The sequence below is a fragment of the Podarcis muralis genome, chromosome 14, assembly GCF_964188315.1.
Source record: "Podarcis muralis chromosome 14, rPodMur119.hap1.1, whole genome shotgun sequence".
NCBI classification, from domain to species: Eukaryota; Metazoa; Chordata; class Lepidosauria; order Squamata; family Lacertidae; genus Podarcis; species Podarcis muralis.
Genome location: NC_135668.1, coordinates 33,806,167 through 33,823,716, shown reverse-complemented (window position 1 = coordinate 33,823,716; position 17,550 = coordinate 33,806,167). Strand labels below are relative to the sequence as shown.

Sequence of the window (17,550 nt, the reverse complement as noted above, 5' to 3'; positions counted from 1 at the left end):
GCATGCTTTTAAAGATTGGCACAGAAGGGGACTGCTGAATCTCTATTGGCAGGGTGTTGCATAGGACAGGATTGATGATCTCTCATTGTTGTCCGTGGAACCTCACCAACTTGGGGAATGAACAAAGACACTACTGCAGATGATCTCAGTGATCAAGCTGGAATATAAGGGTTCAGGTGATCTCTGGGATATCCTGGACCCTGGTTGTTCAAGGCTTTGTAAATCAATACAAGAACCTTGAACCTGGTTCAGTAGTAGATGAGCAGCCAGTGCAGCTGTTTTAACCCTGTCACGTGTTTTTGACCAGAAGCTCCCATCAGCAATCTGGCGGCAGCATTCTGCACCAGCTGGAGTTTCTGAACCAGACCCAAGAGCCGCCCCATATGCTCTACTTGCAGGATGCAAGCCTCATTTACATGTGTGCATGTGAGGTTGCAAATACAATGGTACCTCAGTTTAAGTACTTAATTCATTCCGGAGGTCCGTTCTTAACCTGAAGCACCACTTTAGCCAATGGGGCCTCCTGCTGCCGCCACGCCGCCAGAGCACGATTTCTGTTCTCATCCTGAAGCAAAGTTCTTAACCCGAGGTAATATTTCTGGGTTAGCGGAGTCGGTAACCTGAAGCATATGTAACCTGAAGTGTATGTAACCCGAGGTACCTCTGTATCCACTTGCCCGGGCTGAGTAAAAGTCACCCACAGGTGATTAAACATTTTTCATAAACTGGATAAGAGTTATTTCCTCCTCAAGACTGTCAATGTGCCACAAATGACTAACATAGCAGTTGCAGACGAGCAAGTTAGCAACAGCTGTGAATTTATTTGTAAGATTGATACAAATACACATTGGTTAACTGTATACAAAGAATAAATACAAATGTTAAGAATTAACTCTGCTCAGTAAAAAATTAAATTAATCTGCAAATGTTATAAGAAGGAAAAAAATCTTCCTTGGGGAAAGAGAAAGAGGATGATTTGGTTCCATCCTTTGATTCTATTCTACAAGACATATTTTGCATCCACATACAATCTGCAGGACTTCAGAACAGTGCTGTCATTGTTCCAGTTTTTCTAGTAATAATGCATATTAATAAATAACTCTTTGAGAGAGTTGGGGCAAGTTGCAGCTCATCACCAGTCTACTCCTGCCTCTGCACCTTCACTGCCAATTCCAAACACCCTGTTGTGTCATTTAAGGTACTGGCTAGACTGCTTTAACTGCTTCAGTTTAGATGCACCACACAATTTCACTTGAGTAAGTTAATGACCTGTACTAAGTTAAGCTAGTCTCAAGAAGAACTTTATTTTACAAAAAAGTAATGTGTGTTCCCGGTACACACAATATATAAATGAACTAAGTTACTTAGCCACTATAGGAACCATTTGGAAACAGTATGGTTGCATGCCACACCAACCTCACAGCAGTGTGAGATTCCAGGGGTTCCAGGCACTTACCCAGGTTTGATTTTCTCAAAATGAGGGGTAGTAGAGACTGTGGTGTCTTTATGATATATGGTTTATTTTCTCTCTCTCTCTCTCTCTCTCACACACACACACACACACCAAACCTGAGCATATGATAGAGGGGCTTATAGCATTAGCACCCCAAAAGCAGGAAGGTCTTGCTTCTCCCATAGCCAGTCTCGTATTCCAGCTGAAATCAGGCATGGCTCTGTCTCTCAGCTGCCTCAGCTAACACACCTGACTCTGGCTTTTTGTATTTCTAACTACCAGACAGTTGAGGGAGGGAGCACAGTCATTTGTCCTCTGGCACACAGCCACTTCCTTTGTTACCTTAACAATTCATACTTAGGGGACCATTACAAAGAAACTTGTCTAGTTATTGCAGCAATTGAATCCCTGTTGGATCCAGGAACTGGAAGGGACTCGGGCATACATCCTTCCATCCCCACCCCAACCAAACTCACAACACTATGTAATTGTATTTCTTAATTTTCCAAATAGAACAATGTATTCAATGTTTAAATGAACTTACATGATCTTAAGTGTCAAAATCTGTTTAAACAAAAAAAAATTAAACAAAGTTAAATTCCTGTTTTGCTGTCATTCTTTCAAGATGCCTTGAAGGCTCTGGAGAAATTTGGTGCTTTTTAATTTTTTTTAACTATAAACACAGCTTCAGAATGTTTGCCATGATGTGCCATTTTCTACTGCCGGTTCCCTCATTGCGAGAAGCAAAGCTACAGGGAACCAGGCAGAGGGCCTTCTCGGTAGTGGCACCCGCCCTGTGGAACGCCCTCCCATCAGATGTCAAAGCGATAAACAACTACCTGACATTCAGAAGACATCTTGAGGCAGCCCTGTTCAGGGAAGTTTTTAATGTGTGAAATTTTAATGTATTTTTGGTCTCTGTGGAAGCCGCCCAGAGTGGCTGGGGAAACCCAGCCAGATGGGCGGGGTACAAATAATAAATTATTATTAATTATTATTATTATTACTGTGTACAGGCTGACCTGCAACATAATCACTGTTCAGGTAGGTGGCCGTGTTGGTCTGATGCAGTCGAAATAAATCAAAATAAATCAAAAAATTGTCCAGTAGCACTTTAGAGACCAACTAAGTTTGTTCTGGGTACGTCAAAGTGCAAGTAGATAAACAGGTACCGCTCCGGCAGAAAGGTAAACAGCGTTTCCGTGCACTGCTCTGGTTTCACCAGAAGCGGCTTAGTCATGCTAGCCACATGACCCAGAAAAACTGTCTGCGGACAAACGTCGGCTCCCTCAGCCAGTACAGCGAGATGAGCGCCGCAACCCCAGAGTCATTCGCAACTGGATTTAACTGTCAGGGGTCCTTTACCTTTTAAGGTGCTACTGGACAATTTTTTAATTTATAATCACCGTTATTATTCTTCAATATAACATGATTTCTTATCTTTCCTTCACTACAAGGTCCAAGGGTGGGTTATAGCAGTTTAGAAATACAGCTTTGCCCCCCTCCCCGAGTCATAACAGTAAGCTATATACTTAAAGTTTAAGTCATACTCACAATATTTTCCAGTGAAATGAGAGGAGAATGTAACTTCGGACTTTCTGCCATGGTCCTACCTTTCCCAAACTTATGTGTGGGGTTTCCACCCGCCATCACACACTCCACACACACATATATTTTTAGAAATCCCTTAGGGAGGTGTGGTATTCACTGAAGTTCTTCTACTACTGCAAGGATTTCCTCTTGTGCATTGGCGCTTCCTCTCTCCCTTCTCAAATACGCTCCAGAAGGTTGGGGGGAAATCCAGAACAGATTTAGGACACAGGTAGGCAAAGGAAGGAGACGTTCCACCACAAAGCCAGAAGTCCTTACACTAGTGGAAGCATTTCATGGGATACCACCTTTATAGTTTGCTTAATTTTTTTTTAAAGTCTCAAAGTGCTACACAACATGATAAAACAGATAGGTAGATACATATACACACATAGCATCAGCAGTTTTGCTAAGAAAGTTAGTAGCTATCCTATACTCCTTTATACTTAGTAAAGCCTATGGAAGATGCCAACTTGAGAACAGAAAGTGAAGGGCCAAAATCAAATATTCTGCTCCAAAGTAGCCTGGTTTGGGGGAGGGGGCGTATACAAAGAAGCAGCAAGAAATTACTGCTTGGTCTTCCAATTAAACAACAAACTGCCACTGGGCATGAGCAAAATCAACAGAAGCCAGGATATGTCTAGCAATAGACAATTGGTGGAAATATGCTTAACAAGTGCTTCAGTTCTGCAAATGAAAGTATATGATCACCTAAGAAAAGCCTGGGTGCTTCCTGATGAACTACATATGCAGCAAGACACTTTTAGTGACTCTTCCTGACAGAACAAGGAAGAAGTACAAATCTTAACAACTGAGGTTTCACAAGTCATAATTATGTCCAATGACAACTCCTAGGTTCCAGATCATTAACAATGGTTTGAAGCTGGCTAATTTCAATAACCCATAGTTAACACAAACTTCACTTTATCCAGGTTCAGACATAGCAAACCAGTTGAGCAGGAGGAGCCTTCTAATCTCCTTCTGGTCACACAGGAAAAAACAGCACATGAACGCAAGGCTCCTGCATCTACGGAATACTAAATTTTGGTTTAGCAATATGCATGAAACAGGCAAACATCCCTATGGACTTCAGCATGCATTTCTAAGCTATACGTGATATTTTTATTTACTGTGTCCTCAAGTGCACACCACCATTCTTTAAAGATCAAGCAATGGGTTATATCCAACAAAGTTTTACTCAGGGAAGACCCACTGAAATTAATGAACCCAAGTAATCATGTCAGTTCATTTCAGAGGGTCTACTCTGAGTATGAGTAACCTTGAATACAATCCAATGTATATTTACCACACTGACAAAGGGGCAATTATAACAGTAGCAATTTTGACAACTATTCCCCTTGGAAATGAGATTTATCAATATGCTAGTCCAAAGTATTTATCCTAGAAACCTTATGCATCACTATAATGACCAACATCATAACTAGTATGTATGAAGCATACCTAGTCAGTTAACAAGACTGATTTGGTTTGACATCAGATTTATTATCGTATTTTAATACAATTTAATATAAAATTGCTGATATCTATTAAATTGTGTGTCTGTCAAAGACCAAAGTGATGCCAGCTTACCATTTACCTCTTTCCACCAACCTCCCTCCTGAAAGTTTACAGCACTTAAGTGCTATATAGGTCCAGCATTTACTAGAAGCACTAATGGCAGAAAGAAGTGTTTCAAAAGAGAAAGGAAAGGGAGAAAGCTTTGCATTGACCCTTTGGTATAAATGGATGTCTTCCTTTCCCCGTCCTCCTACATTTCTATGCCATCCTCTCAAGCCTTAAAACTGTAGAGAAGCCTGAAACAAAAGTTTCTGATTCTTTAAATATAATTTATATTCAAATATTTATAAAATATGTTAACTGAATTTCTGCCACAAGGCAATCAAAGCAGCATACAACATCAAAAGCCATCTTGCTTAAAAGCATGTTTAAAACAAGCAACAGCAGCACAAGCAAAACCAAGTGCATTTTGCTTCAAAGGTACACTAGGATTTTATTTTTATGGCAACAAGACTTGTGAAGGGTTGGACATCTCCCAGACATATACAGGTTCACCAAGCCAAGATCCAGGTAGTCAGTGGATTCATTTTGGAGCATTCACCCAGCCAAATACCAAAAGTGAGTTGAAATAGTCATGTGAAATGCTTCTTCTAAAAGAAGGGGAAACTCCTTTCTCCTAAACTGCGCTAGGATATCTTAATGTTCACAAACAGCTAGAAGTTTTTGATCCCCTCACAGTACAATTAGAGGCCTGTGGACTCTCTTATACATGTCTCTGAGCTGCTGGCAGCATTATTGTACATTGTCTTGAGACAACTGTGTAGAAGCTGATTAATAAATTAATTAATTATGCTAATAGTAAATAACAACCCAAAAGGCAGAAACAGCATCCACTCTACAGTACTGTAGACTGCTTTGCAGATGAAAACCGCTCCTGTCACAACAACAATTTTTACTAAATTCTTCACAGTGAACTGTTTTTATTCTGCCTCAAATAAGTATGGTAAAAAATGAAAAATCTGAAGCTTTGTTATAAGCTATTGCCTGATGTTAGAAGTTCAGCATTTGATCACATTTCTTCTGTATACAGATAATCTTTTGTGGTGGTGTGCTATTTTGCAGTGCTGTAAAATCAAATTGCAAAATCAACAATACATTGATTGGAGTTTTTTAAACTGGATATTACTGACAAAGGGAAAGTAATTAAGAACAATGGAAGCAATAAAAGAATTGACTTATAAATGACTTGAAGGCAATATCAGAGTCTAAACACAAGAGCATTAACAACAAAAAGAAAAACATGTTTGCTGCAATAAAGGAGAAAGCTTCTGAATAATTCTAAGAAAAATATTAGCAGTATTTCCAGAAGTCAAGAGGAGAAAGAGAATAGGTCTACATCAGCTTTAGAACATTCTAAGAAAATGTTGTCAGCATTCTTGCTTACTGTAAAGCTTTATGTAAATATCAAGACAATGTATTCACAACCTTTGTCTAGGACCCCATTCCCATATATAATCAGTACTGATTATTACTTGGAGCAGCATCGTTAGTAAGGTATAGAAACCAAGATTTCATGTCAAGTCCAAAGGTCTCCTTACACAGCCCAAGACATCCCTGCTGCCTTGGCTACAGTTGAAAACCCTCTCTTGTTTGACCCCCTTTCTCTGTGGTTCTTTTCTTCAGTTGGTTCTCTTCCTAGTTTTCTAAGTTTCATTTCAGTATTCCCATTTGGGGAAGTCCTTCCCGTGTTTTCCTTCTCCGGTCTGGGGCTCCTCATGTGTGGATCACCTCATATGGATTTGAGCACCACGTTTATGTGGATGGCAGTTCAACCTTTTTAACCCAAAACATTCTCTCTTCATCCCCATATGGTCAAGTGCCTTTTCTCCTCTTCTCTTCTGCAGCTTGACTGTGGTAAAGAGATGCAGCCCTCTTCTCTTTTACGAACAGAAAATGTTCGTAAGAGCAACTGCATTGTGGTGGAATATTCCAAGATTCCTTGGAAAGTTATCAGAAATCTTTCAAATATCAGTAATAGAGCTCAAGTGAAAAAGGTCTAAGTTCATACATACTGATGTGGGAGGGGTCAAACTTAGTTGTAAATAACAAAAAAAAAATTTTAATGTTGGCAATGTAAAATTTTGGCAAATAAATGAATAAAGTGGTGTTTTACTTTACAACAATATCAAAACTAAGTACGTAGAGGACACAGGACCTTCAAGCATGAAGCAAGATCAAATTGGCCATTGTAACCAAGGTCCAGACCTGAATTTGCAAGATGCTCTGTACTTTTCAGCTAGCAAAAGGTTAACCAGTACATTTCAAGATGCTCAGTCCTTAAGTCCCACTGAAAGGGGAGGAGAATGACCCATTAAAGTTCAGCTAATGCTCTGGTTAATGTAGGGAACTAGGATACATACTCTGAGCCTGTGCCTTGATACCAAGCAGATACAGAAACAGCTCTTTCAACAATAAATTTGTACATGTCTCTTAACTTGCCACAAAGTAACACATGACTAGTTCTCACTCTATTGGTAAACCTCTAGGTGGGTTGTACCATTTCAGATATTAGGTGAAGTCTCTCAAGATACAGTAATAAGAAGTTCCTGCATATGAAACACAAAAATATCCACACATACACAATCATATCACATATTTGTTTTCATGTACATTAATATCAGAAGACCCAGCTGGATCAGCGCAAAGGCCCATCTAATTCAGCATGCTATTTTCACAGTGCCCATGGCAATCCCATCTTAATTCTACCATAAGTAGCAAAAGTGACAACATTTTAGCTCTATTTTAACTAATCACCCTGCACTTTTATGGTTTAATCACCTTTTAGGCTAACACCGAAGCCAGTCTGAATATTTTTATTATTCTTAAGGATAGCAACATCTTGATCACCTTTCTGCAGGGATGCTTTTGATTTTCTGGTCCCCAAAGTCTTTAATCTTGTTACTGATCAAGATATAGAGAAAATAGATGGTGGGTTTTAATACTGTTTCTAAGAAGTCATCAGCACTTTCTGCATAGAAGAAAAGAAAACTTTTTTGTTGTTTTTATATCTAAATATGATGCAGCCTTCCTTATTTTAAACCACTATGGCTACAATCTTATACACAATTACATGGGAGTGAGCCCCAAGTAGACCGGCACAGGACTGCACCTTTAAGACCTGGAGCATGATCCCTGGGAGTGTTTTCTTCCTTCCCCCACCCTGGGATGACTGAGCAGGGTCACTGCCCTATGACTACATATTTAAGAGCATTACCCAGAGAGAGGATTCGTCCCACATCGAGAGCCCTTCCCCATCCCAATGCATTTTCTGTAAATAACCCCTAGTACGAGCAGAGCAGTGGCCCAATTAAAAATGGCGAGCATCTCGCGTGGCTGGCTGTGTGCAGGATACAATAGAAGGGGGCTGGAAGCTTTTAGAAAGAAAGAAAAAAAACCAAACGCCGAGCGGCTGCTGGAATCAACAGTCAGGGGGAGGGGGAGATTGGGGAGAAAGCAGCATTCCTGAGCGCAGCGATCTGTCCCAAGAAAGGGATATCACCGAGGCCCCCCCATTGCCAGAACCAGTTCGACACCGTTCCTTCTCCACCCCGACCCCCAAAATACACTGCAAAGCACCTCCTGCTCGAGGTCAACCGATCTCGGAACCCTGCAAAGAAGCAATATTGGGGCACCCGAAGTGTCCGCTGCTTTCTCAAGCTTTGCATCTAGAGAAAGATGCTTTGCTCAAAATGTTCACGCCAGAGCTCTCCACAAGAAGTGAACTCCTAACTTCCACGAAAGTCAGGGACAAACTCCCCCCCCCCCCCGTTTTTTCTCTTTATGGGAAACACCTCTTTTCTCTCTCTCCCCACCCCCAATTTACAAGCCTCCGGGACACCGCCCCGCGCCCCGCCCCAAGAGCGCCAAACCAGCTCGCATACACAGAGGCGCGCGCACCCCGTTCCCCAGCCTGGAAAACAAGCAGAGCCGCCACCCCCACTTCTTCGCCGGCTTCCTAAAACTTTTCAACTTCGGCCTCACAGCGCACACGAGAGTCAAATGAAAGCGGCTCTCCGATCTGGAGAAAGCCAGCCCTTATATTTCCCAAAAGGTCTTTCCCAGTCGGCTGGTGGGATAGGAGCAGCAGCCTTATCTGCCCGGTATCTTCAAGGAAAAGCAGGCATGGCTGGTGGGGCAGGAGGCAAAAAGGAGGCTCCAGCCCTAGAGGGGAAGGAAGGCTACAGGGAAAGGATGCCAGCCACCAGGAACTGACCACAGAACTAAGATACGTGTCCCTGTAGCGTAGGAGGAATAGAGAGGAATTAAGGGCGTATTTCCAGAAGACCAAGCAGTGACTTGTACAGGGAGATGCTGCAAGCACAGAACCGGGAGACCTGTAAAGGTCAAGGCAATCAAAAGGTTGGTGGGTAAAATGGGTGGAGAACTATGGAATACAGAAATGAGACAGAGTGCATTATGTGTCTCTTCCAACATTCAACTGAGTTGGAAGAGAGAGGTATAAGCTTTTTTATATGCCTAAGGGAGAGAAATTGGAAAGCAAGATCTGAAGGGGCAGTTTAGGCACAGTTGAAAGGAATCAAAATCTGACTACACGGATATGGCATGGATAAGAACATGGATATGGCGCTGCATGAGTATCGTGTTAGACTGTGTGGAGGCACATGCAGAGTAAAGTGATGAGATAGCTGCAGGCTTGAAAAATAAAGTGACTGGAGTTCCTACAAAGTTGAGATAATGCCAGGAAGGGGAAAACTGTGGGAGGGGGTACTATAAAGTTAGGAAATCAAAAGCCTACATATTATTAGGGGCCAAGGGAGAAGAAAATAAGGAAGAGAGTCAAGGTATGCAAAGTTAGAGGGGAAAGTGTTTTGGAAAAGTGAATGTATGGGGAAAACACAGAATCTGGGGGCTTTGGAACTGAGGTCATGGATCTAAGTGTATGAGAAGAGGGTGCGTGGGGGGAGATGCTGAAGAAAGCAGAGAAACTTAAAATAGAAGATACAAAAGCTGATAAAAAGTGTGAGGCCCCTAAGGCCAGCAGGAGAAGCAAAAGAAAGCTAGACACAACAAGCGGGAGGGACTGCAGTAGGGAGTAAATGCCAGGATGGGAACATAGTTGGAGAAGGAGAAATCATAAGGGGAAGAACAGGGGTGTATGCTCATTATTTATTTCAAAGAAGGTTTAAAAAAACAAGAGGAGGGGAGAGGGACTACCACCATCCAGTGCCATCCAGGATGTTGAGGGGGGCGGGTGTATGTGTCTGTGGAGGAACTGCAGAACCAAATCAGAGGAGTCACCGTCCTGGGGGGAGGGAGGAGAGTGGGAATGGATTGCAAAAGACACTTGAGATGAGGGGGTGGGGGGAGGATGCTGAAAGGAGGGAGAAATGGGGGCGCAGAAAGAAAGTGTGGGAGGTGGAGTAAATGCAGACTGCAATCTGCGAAGCAGGGGAGGCTGCAGCCTCCACACACAAACAGCGCAAACCCCCTGCCCCTACCTTCCATTTCCATGTCCTCGGGCTCGCTCAGCTGCTGCTCCCCGGGCTTCTGCTGCTGCTGCTGTTGTTGCTGTTGCTGGTGGTGGTTCATGTCGGGCTGCGGGAGCTCAGGCTCGGCGGCCTGGGCCTTGGCTGAGGGAGGAGGGCGAGGCGGCGGCGGCGGCGGCGGCAGGAGCTGCTGCGGAGGCCCCGCGTCGAGCGGCGATGAGCGCTGGAAAGGCAGGAGCTGCTGAGGCAGAGACTGGGGCTGAGTCGGCTGGCGGCGGGGCGGCTCCGCGGCCTGGAGCTGGTGAGGCTGCAATTGCTGCTGTTGGGCTTCGGGCTGCTGCTGCTGCTGGACTCCGGCGGCGGGCAGGGAGCGGGCGGCCGCCGGGGGAGGCAGCGAGACGCGCACGTATTTACTGGCTATTCGCCCAATGGCGGCGGGGGTGGGAGTGGGAGGAGGAGTGAGGAAGGAGGAGGATGGAGGGCCGAGCTCGCCTCAGAGCGGGTGCAGGCGGAGGCAAAGTCCCGGTCCGGCGGTGGCTGCGGAGGAGGAGGGCGACGTCTAGGCCCTGCTGCTGCTGCTGCTGGGTCTCCTCCTCCTCCCCCCGGGCTGGGCCGGCTCCGGTGAGGAGGGAGGCCCGGCGGCGCGGGCAGCGCCAAGGCGGGCGGGCTCCTTCGACGGCGACAGGCGGCGTTGGGAGCGAGTCGGGCCTGCTCCTCCTCCGCCGCCTTCGCTGCCTCTCAAAATGGCGGCCGCGAAATGTCACATCCGCATGGAGGATGGGGGCTCCGCCGGAGTGTCGCGGCGGCGTGAGGAGGGAGAGAGAGAAGGCCGACCGGGTGGCTGGCGAGCTAGCCAGGGAGGGCAAGAGGAGGAGGTGGCCGCCGCGGCGGTAACTGCAGCAGCAGCAGCGGAGGACGAGATGCTCCGCCTCGCCTGCTTCAGCTCGGCCTGCAACGGCCGGGAGGAGGAAGAGAGTGAGCGAGAGAGTGGGAGGGAGCGAGGGACGAGCTCAGGACGACGGAAGGAAGGAAGGAAGGAAAGAAGGAAGCGGGAGGGAGAGAGAGCGAGCAGCGCCGCGGCAGCCCCGGGAACAGCAGCTACCGCCGCCACAGCGAAAGGGAAGAGGAGGAGGAGGAGCCACTGAGGCGAAGGCCGGCCGGGGCGCGGAACGCCGCCACCCCCCCCCAACACACGCACAGACGCACACGCTGTCCCGGGGGGAGGGTCGGAAGGAAAGAGTGAGAGCAGAATATGGGGGAGGGCGGAGAGATTGGGAAGGAAGAGGGGTGTATGGGGGAAGGAGGGGTGCGAGGTTATGGGTGAGATTGAAAGAGGGGGTGGGAACAAGGGGGGTAGAGGTAAACTAGGGAAGGTGGGAAGGAAGAGAGGTGCGCTTAGAGGGTGCTGGCGGTGGGTGAGACTGGAAGAGGAGGGAGATGGAGGGAATGCGAAAGTTGGGGGTAGAGGAGAGAGAGATGAAAGGCAGAGGGTCGTAAGGCGGGGGGAGGGGAGTAGGAAGGGTGTAATTCGGAGAGGGAGGGGAGGGGATGCGAAAAGTTGGGGAGGTGTAAGATGAAAACAAAGGGGACCCTGGAAACATTACGACGGGGCATTAAGGATGGACTGGGGGTGTGCATAGTGGAGGGGTGAGGAGATGGCAATGGGAACAGCAGGGAGGGGAGGGAGGTGTGGGTGTCTTGGAGGAATGAAGGAGAGCAGGAAGGAATTGGGGTTTATTTGGAGGGTTGGGGGCAGGTGTGCCTGGCGGTGGGCAAAATTGAAATGGGAGGTAAGGGCTGGGAGAGCAGGGAGGACTGGTGGGGGCGTACCAGATGGAGCGGAGGAATGGGAAGTTGCTGGGGGGGGGATGTGAGAAAAATAGAGTACAGAGAGATGCAAATGAGAGACCCTTGAAGAAAGGGGCAACAGTCAGGTGTGAGGAGCTGGAGGGATGTGGAAGATGGCCAGGGCAGAAAGCATGCCAGAGGATAGAGAAGAATGGTAAGGTGGGGGTTCTTTTGAAGCAGCGTGAGACTGATGAAATGTTTGGAATGTGAAAGGAGGGGAAGTCAGTTGTGGGAGATGTATAAGGGGAAGGTTTGGAGGAGGTAGGTCACATTCACACCATACATTTAAAGCTCGATGATACCACTTTAAACAGTCATGGTTCCCCCCCCCCCCCCAATAATTCTAGGAGCTGTAGTTTGTTAAGAGTGCTGAGAGTGGGTATTCCCCAGATGGGGCTACACTTTTCAGAGTGGTTTAACAATCAATCACATGAAACTGTGCCCTTAACAAACCACAGCTCCCAGAATTCTTTGGGGGAAGGCCATGACAGTTTAAAGTGGAATAATAGCGCTTTAAATGTATGGTGTGAATGCAGCCTTAGGGCAATCTTGATAAGGAGAATCAAGTGGAAGGAGATGTAAAAAAGGAAGCTGGGGGCTGGTGGAGGTACCAGGAAATAGTGGAGTGGTGTGGTTCAAACAGGGACTGGGAAAGTTGATTCGGGAGTTAAGAAGGGGGCTATGAGACTCTAGTGTGGGAAAGAGCATAGAGAGGATAGTGTTGGGGAGGTGGGAAGAGAGCGCCACCATCAGGAGATTTAAGGAGGTTGTAATGAAAGAAACTGAAGATGGGTAGGGATATTATATGAGAGATAAAAATGAAGGAAAACTTTGTGGGATATGTGAAGAGCAGGACAATAGCCCCAAGGTCCTCTTTGAAGAGAAGGGAGTGGGCGATGGCTTGTGGTGGCAAGGTATGATGCAGAGAAGGAAGAACATAGAAGTCAGAGCATTACTCCAAGACGCTCTCCAGAGTTTCAGATGGATCTTTCCCAGTCACACCAGAGATTTATCTTGGAGTCTCTTTCACAGCAGGGGAGTGCTTTCTCTAAGATGTTGCTCTTAAGTGCTGTTTCCAGAGAGCAAGCCAAGTCCCTCTGCTGCAGCAAAAACATCTCAGAGGCTTCTAGCATCTTAACATTGGGAATCTGCTTCCCTGCAGATGTTGTAGGACTCCCTTCAACTCCAGAGATTATTTATTTGTTTGGATAATTTAAGTATCACCCTTTGAACCGGCCACATGGCAGTTTGCAATAAAACCAGGGAGATAAGAATGCATAACAACAATAAAAACAGCATTAAAAAACACAACAAATCACTGAATCACAATTACTAATAGCAGCAGCCTTTCCTCTTTCTAAGATGCATCATGACTATTTGCCTGAAGCTATAAAGAGATGAGGTTTGTTGCACCTCAATAGGAAGAGAATTCCACATGCAAAGAGCCACCACTGAAAACCTTCCTGGGCCCTCACACTAGGTATGTCATCACGTGTAGAGACCTCATCTGATGTCAAAACAAAGTCAGGTTGATATGGAAAAAGATTTGGTTTGGAGGGTCACAGACTCCTATCTGCCTTAAAGTCGAACTCTTAATAATTATTGCAAAAAACACATGGACTAGAGTGGACAGAGTGAATTCTGGATGGGGAAACTGATGTCATTATAAATTTGTTGATCTTTATGGTGCTCAAGACTAAGAAACATATGAAAAAACAGCACATGTGTTGCCCCCTATTTTTTTTATCAGGTAGAACAGGGAAGAGTAAGGAGAACTGGGGAAGTAAGGAAAAAGAGAGGTTGAACAAAATGAGATATTATAGATAGGGATTGCAGCAGGCAGAGATGACAGCTCGTTTTAACAATGCAATGGTTTGCATTCCAACTCAGAAGAAACCTGCACTGGTTGAATGAGGCTTAACTGTTAGGTAAGCCCCAGCTTCCTTCTGAGTAGATATGTGCTATAAAAGTGCCACAGATAATTTATAATCTTCAGCTTCATAATTCTGTGGAACAGGTCTCAGAAATCTCACAACAGAATTTAATATCTAATGCAGTTCCAGAGAGCTCATGGGAAGAAATAGCCCTAACCCTTTAGCAAGGATTCACAAATACACTTGCCACGTCACTGCTGGTGAGGATAACTTTTGCACAAATAGAAAAAAAGCTGCTTTATAGAGTCAGACCATTTGTCCATCTATTGTCTATACTAGCTGGCAACAGCTCGTCAGGATTTCAGACAGGAGTCTTTTCCAGCCTTCTGTGGAGACACCGGAGATTGAACCTGGGACTTTAATGAGTGTAGAGCATGTTTTCTACCACTGACATCATCCATATGCAGTCAGAATGATGAGCTTAAATCCAGTGCCTTAGACCACAGGCCAACCCTACCACATCCCACTTCAAGGAGAGCCCCAATTGCCTCTTAGGCCTGGAAGAACATGAGAACTTTGCAATACCGGGCTTGCTTCAGAAGCACAAGAGAAATGCAAGGACCTTTCCCCTGATGCTGCGTTGAATCTCAGAGTTACTTTGAGAGCTGTCGGAAGACTTCATGCCTCACTTTGAATATCGGAGCTTTGGTCCTATGGGGATTCCCCTCCTCTTTTTTTGCGAAAGAAGGGAAGGAGCTTGCTATTGACAGTTGTGCTGGGACTTGAGCTCAGGGGAATGCCAGAAGACCCCCGTTCTCTCCTTCTTGAAAGGGAGGGTAGGATCATGGCACAAACAAATTTGGCTGGTCACCAAGTTAGGCTAAGATTTGTAGACCCCTAGCATTCATGCATACGTTTTACTATAGATTTGATGGAGATACAGCCACAGACTTCTGTGTCATGAAAGGTTGTGCAACCCCTCACACACAAAACCCCCAAAGTGATAGCTTTGCTAAAATCTGAAAGAACCCTGTGGCAAACAGCCAGTGCCTGGTTAAACCCTTCCGACTGCACAGCCCATCTCCGCTTGACTGCCTCAGTCACTGGCAGAATCTGTCTGTGGGCGTTTCTTAAACCTCTGCCAGCATAAAAGCTGTTTGACACCTAATCGTCTCCGCCTCTCATTGCGCGGGAGTCTCCTGCGCAGGGTGGGCGTGGGTAGCGGAGTGCCTGGGCTCTCTTCACTGACTTCCAGGGAAGAATCCCGGAGCTCTTCCCCTTGCTCTCCTGGACTCTTGGTGTCACGCGTATTTCCTTCCCCTTCCACCAAGCTGAGTCTCCCCCTTGTGCTAGGACCTTCACCTGCAGAATCGGAGACCCTCTCCTTCTCCCGTGTCTCTGATGTCAGTTCCCTGACAGCTTGTGAGAAGGTGATGTTGATGATCTTGGGCAAAGGAACAGCTGCAGAGAGTTGCAGTTTCTACCCCATAGCTTCCAGCATACTCTCCTCCCCTTTTTCATTTTTTTTAATTTACAGCACATTTACAGCTGCTCCTGTAAACCTGGCTTATTGCCAGCACGTAACACTAATTCTGAAAGAGCTGCACTGCTGCCAGTACACTTCCGAGACCGTCTCAAGGTACTTGGTAGTGGCACTCCAGCTTTGATGCTTCTCTTATTTGCAAGCTTTATTTGTCAAGCTTTTTGAAAAGTACCCCCAATACAATTTACATAGCAAAAGCAGAATAAAAACTAGACTAAAAACTACAAAAGGCAAAACAAGCAACAGCAAGCTTAAAACAACACCTAGAACCGATAATTATTTTTTAAAAATGCACTCTGGACTTTACATGAGGTTGTCTCCAGCTAAGTTCTACAGGAGCTAAGTTCTACTCAAAGAAGACCCATTTAAATGCATGGACATGACTACTAAGTCTAGTAGTTTCTATTGGCTCTGAGTAGAAATTCGTTGGGGACAATTCCTGGTGCCTAAAGGATAGCAATGTAAGAGTCCGCAAATATTCCCAAGAAAAGAGTTAAATAATTCATGCCTCTCTGGAAAAGATTCTGTGGTAGCCACACACCTTACTTCAGAATTTTGGGAACACACAGCTCTCACTTGACAGATTCAGAGGGGAGAAAGTGGATTGGGACCTTTATGCATCTACTTGGATACTCCCAGTAGGACATATCGAACTAAGTTTTACCCAAAGTAAACCCACTGACATTGATAGGAATAGGTTATTTCATATCTACTAATTTCAAGGATTAATCAATCCGATCCTAACTGGGATTGCTAGAAAGTGTTTTACTGAGTTCAATGTGAGTAACATTCAAGTAACTGCATGTAAGGACTGCTCTGTAACTGAGTAACTGGTGATCAGTTTCAAGGAGTGAAATTGCACTGATTCTGGTGTGTCATTGCATACAGTACTTAATATACTTATTTTTCCAAAAATATACTGTATGTGGTAACTGTAAATTGAATTCTACAATCCTTGGTATCTTAAAAAGCTGGCTATGCTTTGGTTTTGTCAGTATGCAGATTTGTTTACATTAGACTTGATTGAAAGGCAGATGTTGCATTATTTCACTGAAAACTCTTGTGAAGCCAAAAGTGCAATTTGCCTCACTTGAAGTCACCATAAATATGTCGCCTGAATTTTTTTGCCTTTGTGGGCAACCTAGTCATAGCATATTTCTAAACTATTCTAGTACTCAAGGGCTTTTTGTTGATTACTATTCTGTTTTTTAAAAGAAATTGTTTAAACTGAAATATATTTACACCCTGCTTATTATCGTAACACAATAGAACCAGAGGGATGGAATGAATGTTTTATAAACCTTCAAAATCTGGCTTTCCCCCCATGGGTCTTGGCAGTGCTTTTTTTATGGGGGATGCAGGGGTACGCATACGTACTCCTAAACATTTTGTGAATCTAAGTTTGGCCTCATTGAGGATCAGCATTTCCATATGAGTAGGAAAATGAGAGTACCCCTAAACATTTTTTTAAGAAAGAAAAGGCACTGGGTCTTGGAAACCAGTCTTCATTTTCTTAATTTCTTGGGATTGTGAGATATTTCTATTCCGTAGATTTAAACTATATAATAAACAATAACAATAATAATAATTGAACTGGTTTAACAGTCATTGCTTCTCTTCCCTTATTTTGGAATGGGAGCCTAGTGATCTCCAATACCTTCACCAAACTACAGTTCCCAGGATTCTTTGTGGAAGTCTTTCATCATGCATGACTTACTTGAGAATAGCCTTCTAAGGTCCCAGTCGTCTGCAGAAAGGGCTGAATGGATTAACTTCCCAAACATGAGTATGTAATAACCTTGTCCTCCACAAATTCCCCTGCAATATTTAAAAACAAAATACAGCGCATGACATGTATTAAGAACATATACTAAAATGGAGTTCCATCTTCTCAATTTCCCCCAGTATGAATTACTGTGAAGGTCTTATTCACATAGCACTTTGGATGTCCGTGATGCTTTGCAGAGCACGAGGAGGAGGAGATGGTGGTGTTTGCAATGTACCTTTCTGATGTTGGTGGAATATTTCAGATTTGATAAACCTGATAATCCAGTACCAAATACTGCTGCCCTGGGCTCCTTTGGGAGGAAAGGCACGCTATGAAACAAATGATACTTTTCCATCAGAGTGGCCTCAGGTGTCAGAGCATCCACATATTCCCTAAAGTAGATACATGGGAAGCTACTTTCAACTGAGTCAGTCCATCTAGCTCAATAT

At 44.8% G+C, this 17,550-nt stretch overlaps 1 protein-coding gene across 4 annotated transcripts in view; it reads right to left on the bottom strand.

Moving 5' to 3' along the window:
- Positions 1–10,486, bottom strand: part of USP7 (ubiquitin specific peptidase 7) — a 71,188-nt gene extending 60,702 nt beyond the window's left edge. For 2 of the 4 annotated variants that reach the window (XM_028707202.2, XM_028707203.2), the window contains exon 1: positions 10,081–10,486. In XM_028707202.2, the coding sequence (XP_028563035.2) occupies positions 10,081–10,171 (91 nt within the window). In that variant the 5' untranslated portion in view covers positions 10,172–10,486. The remainder of the gene's footprint in view (positions 1–10,080) is intronic. The other 2 variants (XM_028707204.2, XM_028707205.2) reach the window with 1 other exon arrangement.
- Between the last annotated feature and the right edge of the window lie 7,064 nt (positions 10,487–17,550).